At 37.5% G+C, this 19,353-nt stretch overlaps 1 protein-coding gene across 3 annotated transcripts; it reads right to left on the reverse strand.

Moving 5' to 3' along the window:
- Positions 1-1,049: 1,049 nt before the first annotated feature.
- LOC108983499 lies at positions 1,050-18,743 on the reverse strand. Of its 3 annotated transcripts, none has more exons than XR_001994883.2 (18): positions 18,183-18,743; positions 17,385-17,464; positions 16,740-16,790; positions 15,781-16,299; positions 15,431-15,676; positions 10,365-10,430; positions 9,937-10,116; positions 8,951-9,002; positions 8,579-8,863; positions 7,645-7,755; positions 6,112-6,303; positions 5,252-5,527; positions 4,198-4,824; positions 3,557-3,969; positions 3,407-3,467; positions 3,244-3,312; positions 1,765-2,262; positions 1,050-1,594 (listed from the first exon to the last, which is right to left on the reverse strand). XR_001994883.2 is itself a non-coding variant. In XM_018955142.2 (17 exons), the coding sequence occupies exons 1-17, from the start codon at positions 18,426-18,428 to the stop codon at positions 2,284-2,286; spliced, it is 3,561 nt and encodes a 1,186-aa protein (XP_018810687.1). In that variant the 5' UTR covers positions 18,429-18,742; the 3' UTR covers positions 2,145-2,283. The 3 variants fall into 3 exon arrangements, 1 of the variants encoding a protein (XP_018810687.1); XR_001994884.2 differs by having other exon boundaries at positions 1,050-1,597; XM_018955142.2 differs by lacking the exon at positions 1,050-1,594 and having other exon boundaries at positions 2,145-2,370; positions 18,183-18,742.
- Positions 18,744-19,353: the final 610 nt, after the last annotated feature.

Below are 19,353 nucleotides of genomic sequence, written 5' to 3' on the forward strand. Positions count from 1 at the left end.
ATTTTTACTAGGAATTCAGTTGTAATTATTAAGGGTAGTGATAGAGTTACTACCTTATTATTACTCATAGTTTATTTCAATTTTTTTATTTTTTTATTATTTTCTTTCAAGTATTTTTTTAGCATCTTTAACCATTAAGAAAAAAATAAAAAAATAAAAAATTTTACTAATAGTCAATTTCTTAATTATTAAGTAAAATAAAAAAAAATAAAATAAAATAAAATGAGTAGTAACTCTATCATTTTTCAATTATGAATGGTTTATATAGTTATCTTTATATTATATATGAAATTATATAAATTTGGTTAAAAAATAAGTATAGGGTTAGTTCAAACCATTTATATAAAATAGGGTTAAACGTGTTAAATAAGTCGTTATCTAGGTTAATTCAATTAAAGTTAATTATTGTCTTGGTTCGTAAAATATTAAACGGATTATGTGGATCTTGTCATGTTATTTGTTAATTTTTTCTTTTTTTAGGAAAATGACATTTACTAGAAAACCCTAAGAGGGAAAATGGTAATTATAATCATCACCTTTGTACCTTACGAATAACCTTGTTATAAAAAATGAAATTCATTCATTCATTTACAATGTAGATAAGGAATGCCTACTTTGTCCATTACCAAAGCACCTTTGAATCTTTGGCCGTTCATGGCAGTTCAAAACTTCAATCCAATTGAAAAAATATTCTCGACTCTCCCAGTGCGCTCCTGATTTGACAAAGCTGTCGACAACTTGATTTACCTCTCGAAAAACGTGTTAGACAATAAGATTAATTCTATTTTTCGGCTCTTTAAGGTGTTCTCTCAACTCCCTAAGATACCAGGGGCAGGAATCTATTTCCTCTAATCATTTGACAATAGCGTATTACTCATTATTGTGGAAAGTTTTAAGATTTTAAGGTCCGATCTATAAATAAGTTGTGTTTGAGTTGATCCATATAATTTAATACTCATAACTTAATACGATACGATATGACAGGAATTGCCACTCCTACTCTACTCTAGAAGGCTAATAAAGCTATGTTTCTATTGGAAAAAAAGATCAAACACCAACGATATCTCAAATACATATAGCAAAATTTTCAATAGCCAAAGAACCTCAAAATCATACACATGTTAGGGAATTTCTCCACAGTTACTTTACAACAATCACCGGGAGTTTGGAGACGAGAATAAACGACAAAAGAAAAACGTTGGGTCTAAAACAAAACGTATTTACAAAGTCAACAAGAACGTAATTAGATCAAAAGAATATCAGGCAAGCTTAGGAGATGCCCCTAAAAACAAACACTCCGTCATGCCCAATGGTCGAACCCGATGGTATTGTGAGCCGAACTACCCTCCTTCACTGTCCTATCCGTCAAAAAATTACAAGATCTGGAGTCTTTTCTCATTGCTGTCAAGGTGGTTGATCAACCTCTAAGACACATCCTACTTGAGACATTACCCCAGGAATGCCCAAAAATTTAAAAAGACAAAAACTGTCAAGGTTGCCTTAAATAAACGAAGGCTCGGAGGAAATCTAGTTCTGTACAAGTACTCTTCCAAAAAAAATTCCTGGGTCTCCCACGATTACGATGAACACCAAACTGCTACACAGAAATCAAATTGGTTATGAGTTTTTCGGTGTAAGATAATAAAACCTTCAAGATGTGGGAAGAAAAAATGTTGAATAGTTCAACTTTAGTTAAAAAAAATATGAGCTGAAAACTTATAAATATGACTAATCAATGACAGCTGAGAGGAAAGATGGCAGTACCTGAAGATACATCCAAGCTCTTGTGCAACGTCTATTTGTATAATGATAGGTAGATATGTCGAAAGATTTCCAGGACAACTGCTCTGGCTAACATTTAATGCCCGCACCTTCATTCATAAACTTCAACTAAACATCAAACTCTGTGACCAACAGTAGCAGCCCCTGAACAAGTCATGACATGAATGCACTTTAGATGGAGATATGGGAAGCCAAACCCAGTGCGGCAAACCATTTTCCAGTAATCTCTGCTAAAAATCGTTAGGCATTAAAAACTGATTCTTGAAGCATTATGCTCTCTCTTGAGACCTTGTGCTCCAATCTTGTGTTTGATATTTTGCTGGGCATTACCTTAGCAAATCAGATTCAAAATTTACTTTTGCACACTTGTGAAATTAAGCATATCCCAGTTACAGAAATAATGCCCAGGTGCTGTAAGATCATGAGAATTATTGATGATGAAATGAAGTCCAGCATCTCCACGACAAAAAATATGAAGTTCTGCAAAACCACATAATTAGATTACAACCCCGATCCAAGATCATTTGCTAGCTGAAGTATGCCACGCATCTGAAGATATGGATTCTCCAACAGCTTTTCATTGTTGCTCTGAACAGCAGAAGCAGAAAGCAAATATTTAAGTGACATGTAACACCAGTATCCAATGAGTAGCTTTACTAAATTAAGGCAATAATGATGATAGAGATAAAGAAAACCCAGCACATCAGGAAGAAACAGGAATGTGTCTTTTCGTAGATTCCAGTGACTTTTAGGAGTTAATATATGCATGAAATTTTCACCAACAGATCTAACTAAAATACAATAACCTACTAAAACATTCCAAAACAGGGAAGGCAATTCACAAGAAGATAGCTTCCCAAGTATATGGGAGAATGCCCAATTGTTAAAAGAAAAAAGAGGTTAGCAAGTCTTTGGTCCAGCCAAAAAGCTGGGTGTGCATAAGAGGTAAAGCACTTTTTTATTTTTATTAGCACCGGGTGTCTTGGAACAGCGCCTCGACTAATTCTGGGGGTGCACAGGCCCTCGGTAAGAAGTTTTTCTCAAGTGCACCTCGGGTAATTTAAGGGGAAAATCTCCCAGTCTGATGGCCCCTAAAAATTGTTTGCACCCAGTGGGATTCGAACCTTGGACCTTGGAGGGAGCATACCACCAAGACCAAGGCCTTTACCACTTGAGCCAACCCCTAGGGGTTTGTAAAGCACTTTTTTACTAACAAAAATAAAATCAATTTCTCTTCACATTTCTTGCATAAGAGGTAGACCGCTTTTTTACTTTTGAGTTTAAAACCAAGGGTAATTGGAAATCTCATATAGAATACGCAAATGGAAAGGATTTAACATTAGTTCCTCAAATTTTGTTCTTTTAAAGGAGACTATATCTATGGAATAGAAGGAATATTGTATTTTCAAACTGTCAAGGTTCATGACAACACAATTTGCAACTTCACTGGATAAGGTATACCTGCTGAGCTCTAACAACAAGACTTTGAAGAATGTGTTGGTAATCTTCAGGTTTTTCTGTCATCATTTGCTGCAAATTTAAACTTAATTGAGTTAGAAAAGAAATGAAATTTAATATGATGACCTATGGATGGCTGTAAGTTAGAAAAAGAAAGCTCTCTTGCCTTTAAAAGAAAAGTTGAAGAATAATATGCCACCCTTGAATCTGTATCATCTAGAAGTTCCCTGCCAAAAACCAAAAGTGCATTGGCATTTGAAACTTTCATGCATAAAGAAAAAGAAATACATTATAGAAAAGCAAAGAAAAAAAATACCTGAAAAATTCTTCTCCACCAACTTCTTGGAATGCAGCAGGATCTGCAGTGCATTTACCAATTAGAAGTAACAGAAGAGTAGCCCGAATATCTGATGTGGCACCAGGGAGGTTTCCTCTTCCTTTGCTTCCTACAGCAACACCTAATGCAATATTATCTGTTGCTGCACCTGCAAGCTGAATCAGTGGCCAATAGAATAACGCAGCAGGAACGCGTGCCACTAACTGCATTGGAACAATGACATGTCCACGAAGTAGAAGTGCTGCCATTGAGGCCGTCTCATGTTCAAGTAGGGTGTAGGATCTGCCATCAGTTTCTTTCATTATGTTGGATTGGTGCACATCATCTCCATATGGCAATGCAGTTGTAGGAGGAACTCTCAGACACAACTGAGAGAATAGTATATCACACATCTGACAAGGAGAGAGATTCATCATAGAGATGGTTCAAAAACCATGAAACTCATGAGAAAGAAAATAAAACAAAGGACTTGCAATAAGTCATTAATTATATTTAAAATGTTCGAAAATATATTCTAGATAAACCAAAAGCATTTCCTCGTAGATAGTTCAGATAAAACAGATTTATGCCAAAGAAACGAGATCCAGAAAAATTTTTGAGTATATTTTCTGAGTAAATACCTTCAAAATATTGATGCGGTCTGTCTCATGTATCTGGAACACTAAGAACAAAGCACTGCTCATGATGTCGATCACTGCATTAGCTTTCTCCAGACGAGCATCTTTGTCCACATGCCCAAGCTCAGTACTGCTTGGGTGCTGTATTTCATTCTCATCTAACAAAAATTTGCATCGCATGAGAAGCCTCTCCAGAACAAGTAGGAAGCCCCATCTTATGAAGTTGTGCTTTGACTTTAAAAGCCCACAAAAAATCCCAATGGCCAAAGGAACATCTGAAGCAGCTGAAGCATCGTGAAGACCAGAATGGGCAATTTTCTGCTGCAAGGTTCTAATATTAGACCAGATACCAGCATCCCTTTTCTCACTTATTTCTTCAACAAGCAGATCACCTAACCATATGTAACCATTTCGACGATATGCAATTCTTCCTGAATGAAGAAGCGAATGTAAATTGGTCCATGAGAGTTTCGCTTTCATACCAAGACCATTTCTTGGAACTACTGTATCTTCAATGCTTTCCAAAAACTTGTATGATTTGGTAATTTGTATCATATGAGAGAACTCTCTGTCTAAATGAGTGAATGAACTTACTATTGTATCAAATTTGTCTACTACAATCTCCAAGAGCTGCAATAACAGAATGAACTTCAGAGCAGCAAATTTTAAATGAGAAAATGGCACTATAAATAGATCTCTAAATAAATAAAATTAACCCGCACATATGAAGTCCATATAAAGCTGGTGATGTTATATCATCAAGCACATGAAGATTGCTAATGCAAAAATCCGTCAAAGACAACCCAAAAGGGAAAAGAAAGAAAAGAGCAATATAGATGACAGTTAGAAAAGAAGACGTAATCGTGTAAAGCTCTTCTATTTCCCTCGATGTATCTAGTGCATATATATGGATAAATTAATAGAAAGGATAATAGTCAAAAAACTACTTCAAACTCTTTAAAAAATTATCTTTCATGAAGTCCAGTAAGAACTCCAACACACATCCCACATACAAATTACAGACCAGCCTACTTCACACACACTTTTGAGATATTACCGTATTTAGCCGTTCACTGTTGGGATATTTAGACAGCATAGAAGAGATTGATCTTCTTAAGATCTCCCCAATGCCTTCCACCCCAAGCTTAACAGATATATAGAATGCTTCAGGTGCATCTGCAAGAGTGAGCAGGACAGCAAGAGGTTGAATCTCATCATGGGTATATTCATTGCCTCGTGTAGCAATGCATGTTTCATTTGTTAGATGCAGAACATAGTCAAAGATGACCAAATACAGATTTCGCCTTTCTTCCCTAGAGTTTGAGAGGGAATACTGCATAAAGAAAATTTATAGGTAAAACAAATAGATGGATTTAAAAAGGAAAAAAAAAAAACACTCTTACAGAAAATCCAACTTAGGAAGTGGAAGAAAATAAAACAGAGATTAAGAAATATCAAAAAACAAATTACAAAGTGGATTGACGCTACCGTACATTCAGTAACAAGAAGGAAAAGGATCGAATAAAGGAAATCCCATACATTTGGTAAATTTGTTCCCCAAATCAACATAAGAAACAGCATCAACAAAGTATTCATTCCACCTATTTTTAGGACACTACCATTTCTTAAAGTCATTATTCTGTAAGGATTGTTTCCACCCTCAGAACATTAATATTTCAGTTGGGTGCCCAAGTGTATAGAGTCCACAAAAATTCTCAAAATTGTGGACATGCATGGCACTTTTCACACAAATAGCAAAGCACGCTGATATGTTAAATAAACAATCAATATGCTGATTACTGAGTATAATGTTCTTTTAATCAGTGATTCATATAATGTGAAATGTCAGAGACCAAGTTATTTCTCTCGTCTACCTATTCCTAGTGACTCCAAATTCATGACAAAATATTTGCATACCTCAAGAAAAATAAACTCAATTCCTCCGATCAGATCAACCTGGTCTATGAGAAAAGTTGGAATACTTGGATCGGCATCAGTAGGTTCATCAGGATCATCATAAAACATGTTTGTTAACATGCAAATAAGCTTGCAATGAACTACTTCTGCCCATGAGTTCTTCCTGCTAGTTTCTAGAAATGCTTTAACAACCTGAAAAAAGACACAAATTATATCAAACCTTAAACTCAAAGATACTCTCATAGGGCACATCTAAGATAACTAATGAAATGCAAATTTAACGGCCACGTGGAGATTACAGAAACAAACCACACAAACTGGCAATATGCGTCAAGTCCTATAGACAAACAAGAAACTATGACCATAATTTAAAGAGGGTGGCAGATCTCTTCGCTGGTTGGATAACTCCTCAAGGCACCCCAAACATCAAGGCTGTGTGGAACATGATTCCCCTATGTCGCATGTGGTGTATTTGGCTTGAAAGGAACAGCCGGGTTTTTGAAGACCTTAGAGGCTTCTTTTTCCATCCTCATGTCTTTGCGCCTCAGCTCTTGTTTTCAATGGGGCCAATTTTCATGATTTCCTTGTATCCATCTCTAGCTCTTAATTGTATCTAGGTGTTCTTAGTTGTATACTTCACATGTACTTGGGCCATGCCTAGTTCTGTCCTTAATAAAACTTTTTTTTTTTTATAAGTAAAGAAATTTTATTAATACACTTTCCTTAATAAAGCTTTATTTTACTTATAAAAAAAAAAATTTAAAGAGGGAGATCAACTACAGCAATTGTTTGTGGTGGCTAAGATACAAAACTGAAGAACAAAATAACAGCCATGATTCTAGTTGGACGTTTTCATTTCTATTCCAAAAAGTTTTTTTTCCCCCCCTTGAGCTTTTAAAAATTGTTGATACGAAACAATTTGGCTGAGAAATTGCTCAGCAAATTGGCTTTCTTCCCTAAGAGAAGCTAGTGTATCAGGCCCATTTTTCATTCAAAATTTAGAAATCTAAACTCAAGTTTGTAGAAGTTTCTCTGGTACTCTTTGTTGATTCAAAACAACTGGCTGACTCATTGCACCCCACATCCCCCCCCCCCAGGATGCAGCAAAAAAAAAAAAAAAAAACAAAAACAAAAACAAAAAAGGAAAGGAAAAGAACTGAAAAGGACAAAATGGTTGCTTGTATTTTCCTTCATACAACTTTGACACGAATGCCTACCTACAAAGTGCAGAGTACATTCGGTAACATGATAAAGATCTGGGTAAACTTTACATCACCATTTGATCTATGTTTAAAGTTCCCATCAGCTTGGAATAAGAAAAAGACAATTCTTCCTCCAAATCCCCCATAAAAAAAGGAAGCATGGTTGCAACTTGCAACATAACTAGAGAGCAGATAGGAAATATCACACATTATCCCACCGATAACAAACACTCCAATTAAAGAATCTTACAGTTAGAGCAGTGAAAATTCAAAATTTCATTTCCACGAAAGTTCCATATGAGTAGAACTAAGGGAGGAAAAACCAACTAACCCTTATGTCAAGACCATTTAGTCGGGTTTTCACGATTTTCCCTCCATCACAAACGAAATAAAGTAAACAGCTTAGAGCTGAGGCCCAGACAGATTCTTCATTCTCTTCAGTCTGAAATAATATAAAGGGTATGAGATAAGTTGAAAATTATCAAACAAGAGAAGCATTTGATTAATTATGGCAAAGAAGACACATTGGTTTAAATATCTTATTCTATGAATTAGATGGTGAACATATCTTCTTCTCGAAGGTCAATCAGGATACTCCTCAAAATCTATCTTAAAATTTACAAATGTAATGCAAATGCAAATGTTACTAATGTCACCAATTCAATTAACCATCTATGACAAAAATTTTACCAAACCTACACAAATCTGAGAATCTCAACTCCATGTTAGAAGAAAGAAGGTACAGATATAAATTTACCAACTCGATGTTAATTATGTGGTACATATACAGTGCGTTGGTGTAGGTGCATGCATGCACGTGTCGAACATAGCTGTGGCAGAAAACATAAAAGCATACACAAAACTGAGGCCAGCGCTGTCTTGAAGCACAAGTTGTTGGTGTCTTAAAAGTTTTTAAAGCCTATAGGTCCCATTCTCAGAAGTCCTCTTATCTATAGCATCAACTCCAATGATTAATTAAGATAGCTTCTATGCTCAACTTCATAATACGTATAATCTTGCCCTACTGAAGAGAAAAGGTACTTATAACTTATAGGTAAAATAAAATGTTATTGAATCAAGCAAATAGGCATCTTCTCCTCAAATTGTTACTTTAAAAAAGAGTTAAATTCCTTTGGTCACAAGAAAAAACTAATGAAACTAAAGATAAATCACTGCCAACAAAAACTCGGTACGGCAATATTATATAAAAAGATAAGTTCTAATGTCCATGCTTGTAGAGCTCAGTATATGGCAGACCAATATACCTGAACAAGAAGAAGTAGAATCTCATACAAAATGTTTAAAATCCAAGACTCAAAATTATCAATAGCTGAGACCGTGCCCATCTTCTTAACAGAATCTGATTTTCCCTTTCCATGGATTGTAAGTGGAGCTTCATTTTCAAAATAAGATTCTTGAGAATATTCTTCCTCTATCGTTGAAGCACTGTCAGTTATAACTGGCTCCAATAAATGAGCATGAACGCCAAGGTTCAGAATTAAATCAAAAGCACGAGTCCTGCAATCTGCTTTGGGAGAACTAAGCAGATCCTGGAAGATAATTGAAGAACTATAGGTCAACAATGATGCAAACAAAATGAAGAAGAAGAAATCCTAGAAATATATTAGATGGATCACCTCAATCATAGACAGAGTGAGGGGAGAAGCGGTACCAGAATCTAAAACATACCTACAAAACAAATTTTGTCAACAACCTTTTACCATTATCAATCTACAAAACCATATGACAGAAACAAGCAAACAAACAATCTACACCATCAGATGGTGGAAAAGTTACTCAACCTTCACAGATCTTGATACCTATGGTAATTATTCCTAATTTCTCATAGAAGTTCTTGACTTGGTAAACAAAGTTGAGTGCTCGGTCATCTAGATCATCCGATAGCCAAACAGCAGATATGGAAGTTTATGGCCACAGTTTTGAATTCAAATATTTACAGGATGCTGTATGCCCAAAGACCATTTGCATGCAGGTTCATTCTAATGTATTAAATGTCAGAATCGATCAAGGGTAAAAACATGCAGATAACTGGTTAGATATACACAGAGAATCTGCAGACCCAAAATCACCGAGTTTTGACAATCAATACCATCCCAACCGTAGAGCACATAAAACCATCTTAGTATAAGCATTGAGATAAAAAAGTTTCCACAACCATCATACTGAATAGGCAAAGACAAACACATTCAGCAGGAAAATATCAAGATATAAAGGTGAATATCAAGAAGTCTCCACGATCAGCCCACTGATAAAGATGACATATCTAGAAGTTTTTTTTACAGAATGGCTTGGGAAGTGAGAAAGCTACACTGGCTTGGTTTCAGGAGGCAATTATATCCAACAACATGAAAATATCAGGAAATAAGCTTTGCAAAATTAGTTATTTCTCTACGATCAGCATACTGATGAGGGCTGCCCAAATTTTGTACATACACAGCAGGATACAGGTTCACTACCTCACTTATCCAGTTATAGCACAACCATCCAGTATAATAATATATATGATAACATACAAACACAAATATACATAAATTAGAGAGAGAGAGAGGTTAAGATAAAAAACGGCTGAAATACTCCAGCCAACATATGAATAAAAACATACATGTCAATAACAAGTTTCACAAGGACGCTAACAGCCACGTCCATGGACGACTTTCCACTGTGATTATTTAATTTAGATGATACTGTCATAATATTAGCATTTGTTGAAGATGTCTCTGAGCAAACTGCAGCCATCACATCGCATACCTCAGCAGGATTCAATCGCAAAGGTTGTTGTTCACTGGTTCATGTCAAAAGAATTGGTAAGATGGGGCAGAAAAAAGAAAGAATTATTTAGACAATATTGAGGATGCCAACACCCCACCAACAAGACCACTATTGCTAGGCAAAGCCAATAAGTTATGCTGATAATAATAAAAGGGAAATCATTCCTGTGTCAATGGTATATGCATGGATAACCACAAAATATGGTTATCTGAAAGGAACTTATATATTGTGACCAACAATATGAAGTGTCTCATTTTCTACCTGTAATGACGATATTGGAAGAGCGGGCGAGCCTTCGCACGGAATGTGCTCACAGGAGAATCCTCCCTGAAAATAAGTGCAATGCTCAGAATGATCAAATTCTATTATTTGACTAAACCTGGTATATTCACGTGCAGATTAGTTTTATGCACTCCAGAAACTCTCTGAATTTGTTAGATAAGCTTCCACAAAACAGATTAGCTCCAACAAGCACTTGTAAAATAAACATCTTCAGAGTATTGACCAATGACCATATACATAATTTTATGCACAAACATAGCTTCAATACCATCAAAATAAAATATAAAAATAACCCTCTCTGTCACACACGAGAACATGTTAAATGTTTTTCAGATGAAAATAGTGCCTTTAAAGAGATTTAAACCTTATTTTACTTCCTTTTCTTAACCACCCCCACCCCACTTTTCTCACCTTTCTAAGATATCACCAAAGGCCTTGTTTTGAAATTAAAAGGATGGATAAAAGATTATTGAGGGTCTTGGTTGTGTCTCCCCATCTTAAATAATTCGAAGTGAAAACTTAAATTCTTTTTTTTTTTTTTATAAGTAAACGATTTTATTAATGATAGGCATAGCCCAAGTACACAAGGTGGCATACAAGAGATAAGACCTCGTAGTGCTAGCAACAAAAAAATAATGAAAATCGAGGCCATTGAAATCTACCGTAATGGCCCATAGAAATAAAGTTCCAAAAAATAAAGCTAAGTTCCTCTAGTGTCCGCTCCTTATCTTCAAATGTCCTGTCATTACACTCCTGCCATAGACACCACATGATACAAATAGGGACCATCTTCCACACAGTTTTGATTTGTGGAACCAAAGTTTTGAATTTCATATCAAAATATTTCGTTTCTGTGGCGTAGCTGGTACTGAGAAGGGTATAGTTTCGTACCGGTCAATATTTCAGCCGTTTCAGCCCGTACCGGCCGATATTTTGGTCTTTACTCTCTCTCTCTCTTCTTCTTCTTCTTCTTTATTTTTTTTTTCAAACTGCAAGCTTATTTTTTTACCTCCCCAATTCAGACTAGACTATTTATAATTTATTTATATATATTATATATAATTAATTCATATATAAACTATTCTGAAACGATATCGGTACCGAAATATCTCGTTTTAATGCCTCGACTAAAATGGTCACCGGTACGGTATTCAAAACATTGTGTGAAACACCTCCTGGAAGTATCTAGTTGGCCAAAAGCTCAACAATAGTAGCGAGCATTACCCAAAATAACTCTATGTTGCCAAACACTTCAAACCAAAACGCTCAGGCAATCTCACAATATAGTAATAGATGATCCACCGTCTCCCCAGATTCTTACACATGCAGTACCAATCTAATATAATCACCTTGCGCTTCCTCAAGTTATCTGTTGTTAAAATCTTACCCATGGAAGCTGTCCAAGTAAAGAAAGCTGCTTTGGGGGATGCTTTATTCAGCCAAATTCTTCTCCATGTGAATCGATTATTTGGCGAGTGTGCGAGAGACTTATAGAAGGAACAAACCGAGAATGTACCCTTATCTGCTGGTACCCACCACAACCTATCAGCTCATTGTTCATTCGGTTTCGCAAAGTACAATAGACTGAAAAAGTCCTTGAAGCTGCCAACTTCGGAATCTTGTGCTGCCCTATTGAAGGTGATATTCCAATGGACTTGGTCCCCGCTAGTACCATGAGGTCCGCTTCTGAAACTTCTTGTTCACATGCAACCCGGAAAACTGAAGGAAATGAGTCCTTTAGGGCATTATTTTCACACCATATGTCACTCTAAAATTTTATTATGGAGCTCGCTCCCACCACAAGTTTGGTATGGCGAGTGAAGACCGGGGGCTCGTCTAATGTGCTTCCACACTCCCACACTCCCACTCCATAAACTCCATTCACCTCTCTAGTACACCAACCACCCCCACAAACTTCCATAGGGCTTCCGGCTCCATAGTATATCTCCATAACCATTTTCCCAGTAAGGCTCAAATGAAAATTCTCAAATTTCTAATTCCCAACCCACCAGAGGAAATAGGAGTGCATACCTTGTCCCAACTGACTAGATGGAATTTGAATTCATCCCCCATGCCGCTCCATAAGAAATGGGGATGCCGCTCCATAAGAAATCACGGTAAATTTTATCAATCCGAACCGCCATGCTAGCTGGAATTGGGAAAAAAGATAGAAAATATGCTGGTAAGTTAGATAGAGTACTCTTAATTAAGGTAATTCGGCCACCTTTCGACAAATACAACCTCTTCCACTCTACCAATCTTCTTTCTATCTTCTCAATCATTGAATCCCATATTGAAATAGCCCTTAGGGGCAGCCACCAGCGGAAGACCAAGATATTCCATGGGAAGAGAGGAAACTTTACATCAAAAGTGTTAGCCAATTGTCGAATGTTGCTAAAGCTCCCAATTGGCACTAGCTCTGATTTATCAAAGTTCATTTTCAAACCAGATGCTGCTTCAAAACAAAGTAGGAGTGCCTTAAGTGCCCGTAGTTGGTGTTGGTCTACCTCACAAAATTCTAAAGTGTCATCTGCAAATAACAACTGAGAAATGTTAATAAGACCCCTATTGGGGTCGCCAACCGAGAAGCTTGTCACAAAGCCATTCAAAACCAAAGCCGATAACATTCGACTCAACACCTTCATAATAATGACGAAGAGAAGTGGGGACAATGGATCCTCTTGTCTTAAGCCTTGGGAACTGCTAAAGAAGCCAAATGGACTACCATTTATCAAAACTGAGAATCTTGTCATTGAGATGCACCATCTGATCCATGAACACCACATGTCCCCAGCAAATAAAGTAGGAAATCCCAGTTTACATGATCATAGGCCTTCTTCATATCCAGTTTACATAGGATCCCTTTGATGCCGGATTTTTTTTCTGCTATCCAAACATTCATTGGCGATAAGAACTTAATCCAGAATTTGTCTGCCCCTTACAAATGCATTTTGTGGTTGAGTAATGATCTTACCCAATACCTCCCCTAAACGATTAGCAAGCACCTTGGAGATAGTCCTATATACCCCAATGATAAGGCTTATGGGTTTGAAATCTTTTACCTCCGATGCCCCAATCTTCTTAGGAAGCTCCTCCCACTCCGACATTAGCAGGTATCTACAGACCAAACTTAGACATTGACAGACAACTATTATGGGATGAATTAACTGGAGTACATAGCTGGTGGAACCTTCCGTGGTACATAGGCGGAGATTTTAATATCACAAGGTTCCCAAGCGAACGATCTGGAGACACTAGGCTCTGCCCAGCAATGACAAAATTTTCAGAATTTATCATTGACTTGAATTTGGTGGATCTCCCTCTCATGGGGGGTACTTTCACTTGGTCTAATACTCAGACTTGGTCTCGATTGGATAGATTTTTAATCTCACAGGAATGAGAAATGCATCACCCGGATGTGTCAGAAGAGGTTGCCGCGTATCTATTCAGATCACTTTCCCATTTTGTTGGATTGAGGGGGTATCTAAGGAGGGCGTTGATACTTTAAGTTTGAAAATATGTAGCTGAAAACTGAAGACTTTGTAGACAAGGTAAGGCAACGGTGGTTCTCATACCAGTTTCATGGCACTCTTAGTTATATCCTTGCAGGTAAACTAAAAGCTTTAAAGAACGATTTAAATCTATGGAATACTCAAATCTTTTGGAGACGTAAGGGAACGCAAGAATCATGCTAGAGGAGATTAAAGTTGGAGAGGATAAAAGAGGATAGGGCCCTCACTTCAGAAGAGATATCTCGGAAGACAGAGTTGGTCTCAGAATTTGAACAGGTAATTTCTCTAGAGTAGATCTCTTGGCACCAAAAATAAGAGAATTGTGGCTGAAAGAATGAGACCAAAGTACAAAGTTCTTTCACAAAATAGCTAATTCCCATAGGAGAACCAATACCATTGAGATGCTAAATATCAATTGTGTGGATTGCATGGAGGCCCCTGTGATTCGGGAACAAGTTGCTGATTTTTTTGAACAGCTGCTTATAGAGCAAGAGGGGTGGAGGCCAAAGCTTGATGGACTTGGTTTCGACTCTATTGAGCTGTAGCAAGCATCTTGGTTGGAGAGGCCTTTTGAGGAGGCGGAGGTCTATGGTGTAGTAATAAAAATGGTCAAAGACAAAGCTCCAGGTCCGGACAATTTTTCCATGGGATTTTTCCAAACATGTTGGGAGGTGGTGAAAGAGGATATAATGTGTGTTCCAAGAACTGTTCTCGGCTGGAAATTTTGAGAAAAGCCTAAATTAAATTCTTGTGGGCATGCACAAACTAGTTTTCCCATGTATCAGGGGTGCCAAACACATATTTTGCTCAACATTGACTTAAACACAGGGAACTCTGCTCCTAAGCAACACCCATGCTTCGACGGAACAAGGTTTCCAGACAATATTCTTTGACTCATTTCATTCAATTACCTTGACAAGCCAGCTTTGTTCAGGTTTAAAATTTTACTGGGTTTGAGTTGGATGGTTTCATCCAAAAACCATAAGATGATACTAATGCCTAATTGCCTTCATTTCCTTCAAGGCAGATCATCATGACTAACCAAAATATAGGAGCACAAGTAAAAGTTTAAAAGGTTGGTCAGTTTAGACTTCCCAAACCCAATTTAGTTCGCAACTCTCAAGTCTCATCACATCTTTGCACTCATACCATCAGCCATTACTAGGACAAAAGGCAACCGAGTCATGTAAGATTGATCTACAGTAGGTAAAAAATATAATTCGCTAGCATTTATCCATGACAAGGACTGGATTTACAAGAAAAGGAAGGCAAAGAATAAAAAAAAATTGGAAAATAAATAACGAAAAAGAAAAAGTCACACACAGCAGGTCGAAACAATCATTTGTGAAAGAAGGGAATGCCAGATTTGACAAGGACCTTTGTAGTGAGTAAAAAGAAAACCATGTCATGTAAAGTGCATAATAGCACAAAGTATGATAAGCAACAGATTTATAAGCAAAAGATGTGAAAAAAATAACAATAATTGGGAACACCAAACATGTCAAAGCAATTTGTTGAAAGCAAAGAACATACCAAATTTGACGAGGGCTGGGTTTGGTGCGTTTAGATGCTGTAATTGCTTTCAAGTGGGACCGGGCATTGATAGAATCGGTAATTGTTGTTACTGGCGAAGGTTGCAATAGTTGATCGAGATAAGGCATATCAGCAGTTCCAAAAAATTTCCAAGGTTGGCCCTTCATTTTAGCTTCCATGTCTCCTACAAGTAATCCTGCTGCACCAACTTCTAGGAAATTACGTTTTCTCATGTCTTGGGAATCACTGTTTACAGAAAATGTTGAATCACTTTAATCACTCATTTGCAAATTAGAAAAAAGAAAAGAAATAGCCAAATTAAACTTGACACGCATGTAAACATCAATTACCTTTCAGCTGGCAAAGATGATGAATGATGCTCCCCGAGCCAGCGCCATTTCAGAACATCATGTGCAATATATACTTGATCTACCAATCCATCCACTTTTTCAATGATTGATAAGTTTGAAACAGATATAGAAGTAGCATCTTTCTTCTCTAAAGATTCTCCACCAGTGGCAGGGGTTAATTGCGAATTGAAGGATTTACTCAACATAGATGACAATGTTGGAAGTGCCTGTCTTGATGTAGGAGGCGCTCCAGCAAAGGCAGCTGGTTGGAAAGACCGTCTTGGAATATGCTGAGCTACAAGGGAACGTACATAATTCAATGACTTCACAAGTGCCCCAGAAGCAAAACTGGATACAGGCAAAGGAGATATATTCATAGGTCCTGTCGATGCCCCTGCTTGTTGATCTAAAGATCGTGAACCTGGTGACAATCTTTGCTTTCGACTAGTATCACATTCATCAATTGTGTTCACACAGAACCGATCTATCTGTTGTAGTGTCTCCTCACTTGGTTTGTATCTGTAGAAAGTAGAAAGTAGAAAGAACTTTGAACTCCTAAAATCAAAGGGAACAACCTAATAGAGAAGGATTCTTCCCAACAGGGATTCCTAAAGCAGAAAGATACGACTCGCTTATTCCGTTGCAAACAGTGATAATGTCCAGACCAGAAAGCACCACCAACAGAAAGGTTTCAGGTGGCCCCTCAAAGAAGGTTTCTTAAGATCCACATCATGTTGAATCGAGAGAGAGAGAGAGCAGTTCACACATCAAGGATTGGGTACAAACTTATGTTTTTTTTTTTTTATATAAGTAAAAATATTATATATATCAAAAGAAGTAACCAAGTACACTGAATGTATACAAGAAAACATCTTGCCCATATTAGAAAGGATTGGGTACAAACTTATCAAAAGAAAGTATAGGGCAAAATGAACAATCAGTTGAACGAAAGAACATACCGTAGAAGATGACGTTTCAACAGTGTCACACACCTTGCGACTACAGCTGGGCTGGTAGAAAAAGGAAAAAAAAAACGTGTTAAATGCAGGAGAGTCAACTAACAAACATTAACCAACATATCATGCTCAAAGAAAAAGCAACAATGCAAATGATCAGAGACATAAATGGCATTTTTTGCACATGGAAAAAAACTTCAAGCCAATATAGATTACATACACAAAAAAACTACATAAAACATACTTGTTCGGATGATTATGCACATGCATATTGTAATTTATATTCATCCAACCCCAAGAAAGACAGAAAGAATAGTTAGGAATGATATCATTATCAAATCAATTCCTTGTAGAATCTAAGGGTTTTGAGCCGAATTTAGAGGAAGGGGTCTCGGTCTGACACATTTTCAAAAGGATCAAGATGGTGATTAGACAGTTTGACCCATAATCTAGGATGTAGGGTGTTCTCATTGCCTACAACATACTCAGGGTTCCCATTGAGAGCTCATTTTAAATCCAAGTTGATTTGGGAGAGTATTCGGGAGAAGAAATGTTGGTTGGTAGGATGAAGACACTTTATTAAACTAAGGTGTAACTAAAATGAGTATAGCCGCACACACAACAGTAATAACAACCTACTACGGTTACCTGCGCTCCCTCTCTGCGATTGTATGTTCCAGAATTACACAATACGCCAGGTCAGTTGTTGCAGAAGCAGCCATATAGTCCTGCCATTAATAAAATCAACTAGTGATATTTGGATATAAATCTGCATATTCATACAATAAGACCGCATGGTACACATATTAATTCTCAAATCAAATGGGCCATGGCGTCAATGAGCTACACCGCCCAGAGTTCCCAACACACCAATCCTGCTTCAAGCAAAGAAAAATGATATAACTTAAGATGTGAAAGTCTAATGATATCAGTTCAATCCCCCAACCCGTCCACATCAAAAGACCTGTATTCAAACAAAACTAAAGATTTGAAAATAACAATACCTAATAATTCCACATAGGAACTGCATCATACGTACTGAAGAATTAACCATACAGATGTTCGTATTTGGAAGACTATGTCACACAATTTTCAGTAATGTTCTGCTATGTTGCTAAAAAATGTTAGAAGCTAAATTGAGAAATACTCTGTAAATGCACTCAGGGAGCCAAACACACTAATTTTGGCTCATTTTAGCTGAGCTGTCCGCATTTTCGAAAACAAAACAAATGAGCAACAAGAGACACAAGCCCTTTCTCTTCGTTCTTTTTCTCAGAGACCAACCAGAGCACAAATCTCGAGCTCGAACCCAATGAAAATCCAATTAAATCAAATTTCACACACAGAAGCAGCATTGAAACTCAGATTCAAAGACCCGGGCAAACCATTGAAAAGATCCATACAACCCCAACCAAATCAGCACAAAAATCCACATAAATTACGAACCCGGAGAGTTCTCGAAGCTTCAGATGCGACAAAAGCCGAGGGGCCCCAAAGGTGAGGGGAAAAAGCGGAGGAGGGGGAAGACGAAAACGAGGAAGAAGGCGAGGAGAGGCAATCGGCTACGGCTCGGCGCAGGGGCTCCGGCGGCTTCTTGAGCGAAGAGGATCTGAGACGGGAGACAACGCCAACGGCGCCGTGCTGCAGCCGGGAGTTAACGGGGCTCCGGGAGGAACTGAAGCTCGAAGACATGGATACGTTGAATGAAAGTATGAGCGAAACTCGGGGCGAAGTTAGAATATGGTGAAAAATACGAAAGCTCCTGCTGGTTCTCGTCTCTGTGTTCCTACTGTCCACATTTGCAACCAAACTGAATAAACCGTTGATTGTGGGAAACAGAGGGAGAGGGAGGGTGGATGATTTGTTTCTATAATTTCGGGAGTGAGTGTGCTGCTGGGCTGTACGTATAACTATAAGGACTGAATTTGTGAGGTTTATAACTCAACTTTATTATTAGCTGCCATGTGCTCCCTCTCGTTACAAAGACAGAGTAATGGTCAGCGACGATTAAGGGGCAATTTGCCGCTGTTCCCCAACCCACGTGACGACTAGGGCTGATGGGGGGCAATGTGATCGTACTGGAATGACTGATTTATCCAGACTTTTAAGTAGGTCCTCCGAACGACCTTGTTTATCATTGTGAAAATGTGAATGATACGTGTCATGTGTGACTTCAAATATTAGATCATTTATAAAAAGAGTCAGCATCAAAATTTAGAACAAAAATCAGTATTAATCGCTTCGAATCTATTGAGTCCAAACATGCAGCAATGAGGATTGTTCTACCTTCTCTATCCGTATTTCTGATTCACAAATGTAGTGCGTTTATGTCACATTCCCCATCGAGATCATACGGCCACAATTATAATTTGGGATAGATATTGCATTACGTTCAAAGGCCATTTTGCAGGAATTATCATATCCTTCTGATCTATAGAATGTCAGGAATATATTAAAGGGTGAAGACCTGCAGATATTCATACACAAAGATGCCGTCTTCAGACCCAAAAGCCGCAAGTTTTGACCATCAAATTCCATCCCAACCGCGGTGTACACAAAACCCAAGTTAGATTAAGCACTAAGATAAAAAGGTTTCCAGTATTCTTACATCATGACA

Source organism: Juglans regia, chromosome 12 (genome assembly GCF_001411555.2).
Source record: "Juglans regia cultivar Chandler chromosome 12, Walnut 2.0, whole genome shotgun sequence".
NCBI classification, from domain to species: Eukaryota; Viridiplantae; Streptophyta; class Magnoliopsida; order Fagales; family Juglandaceae; genus Juglans; species Juglans regia.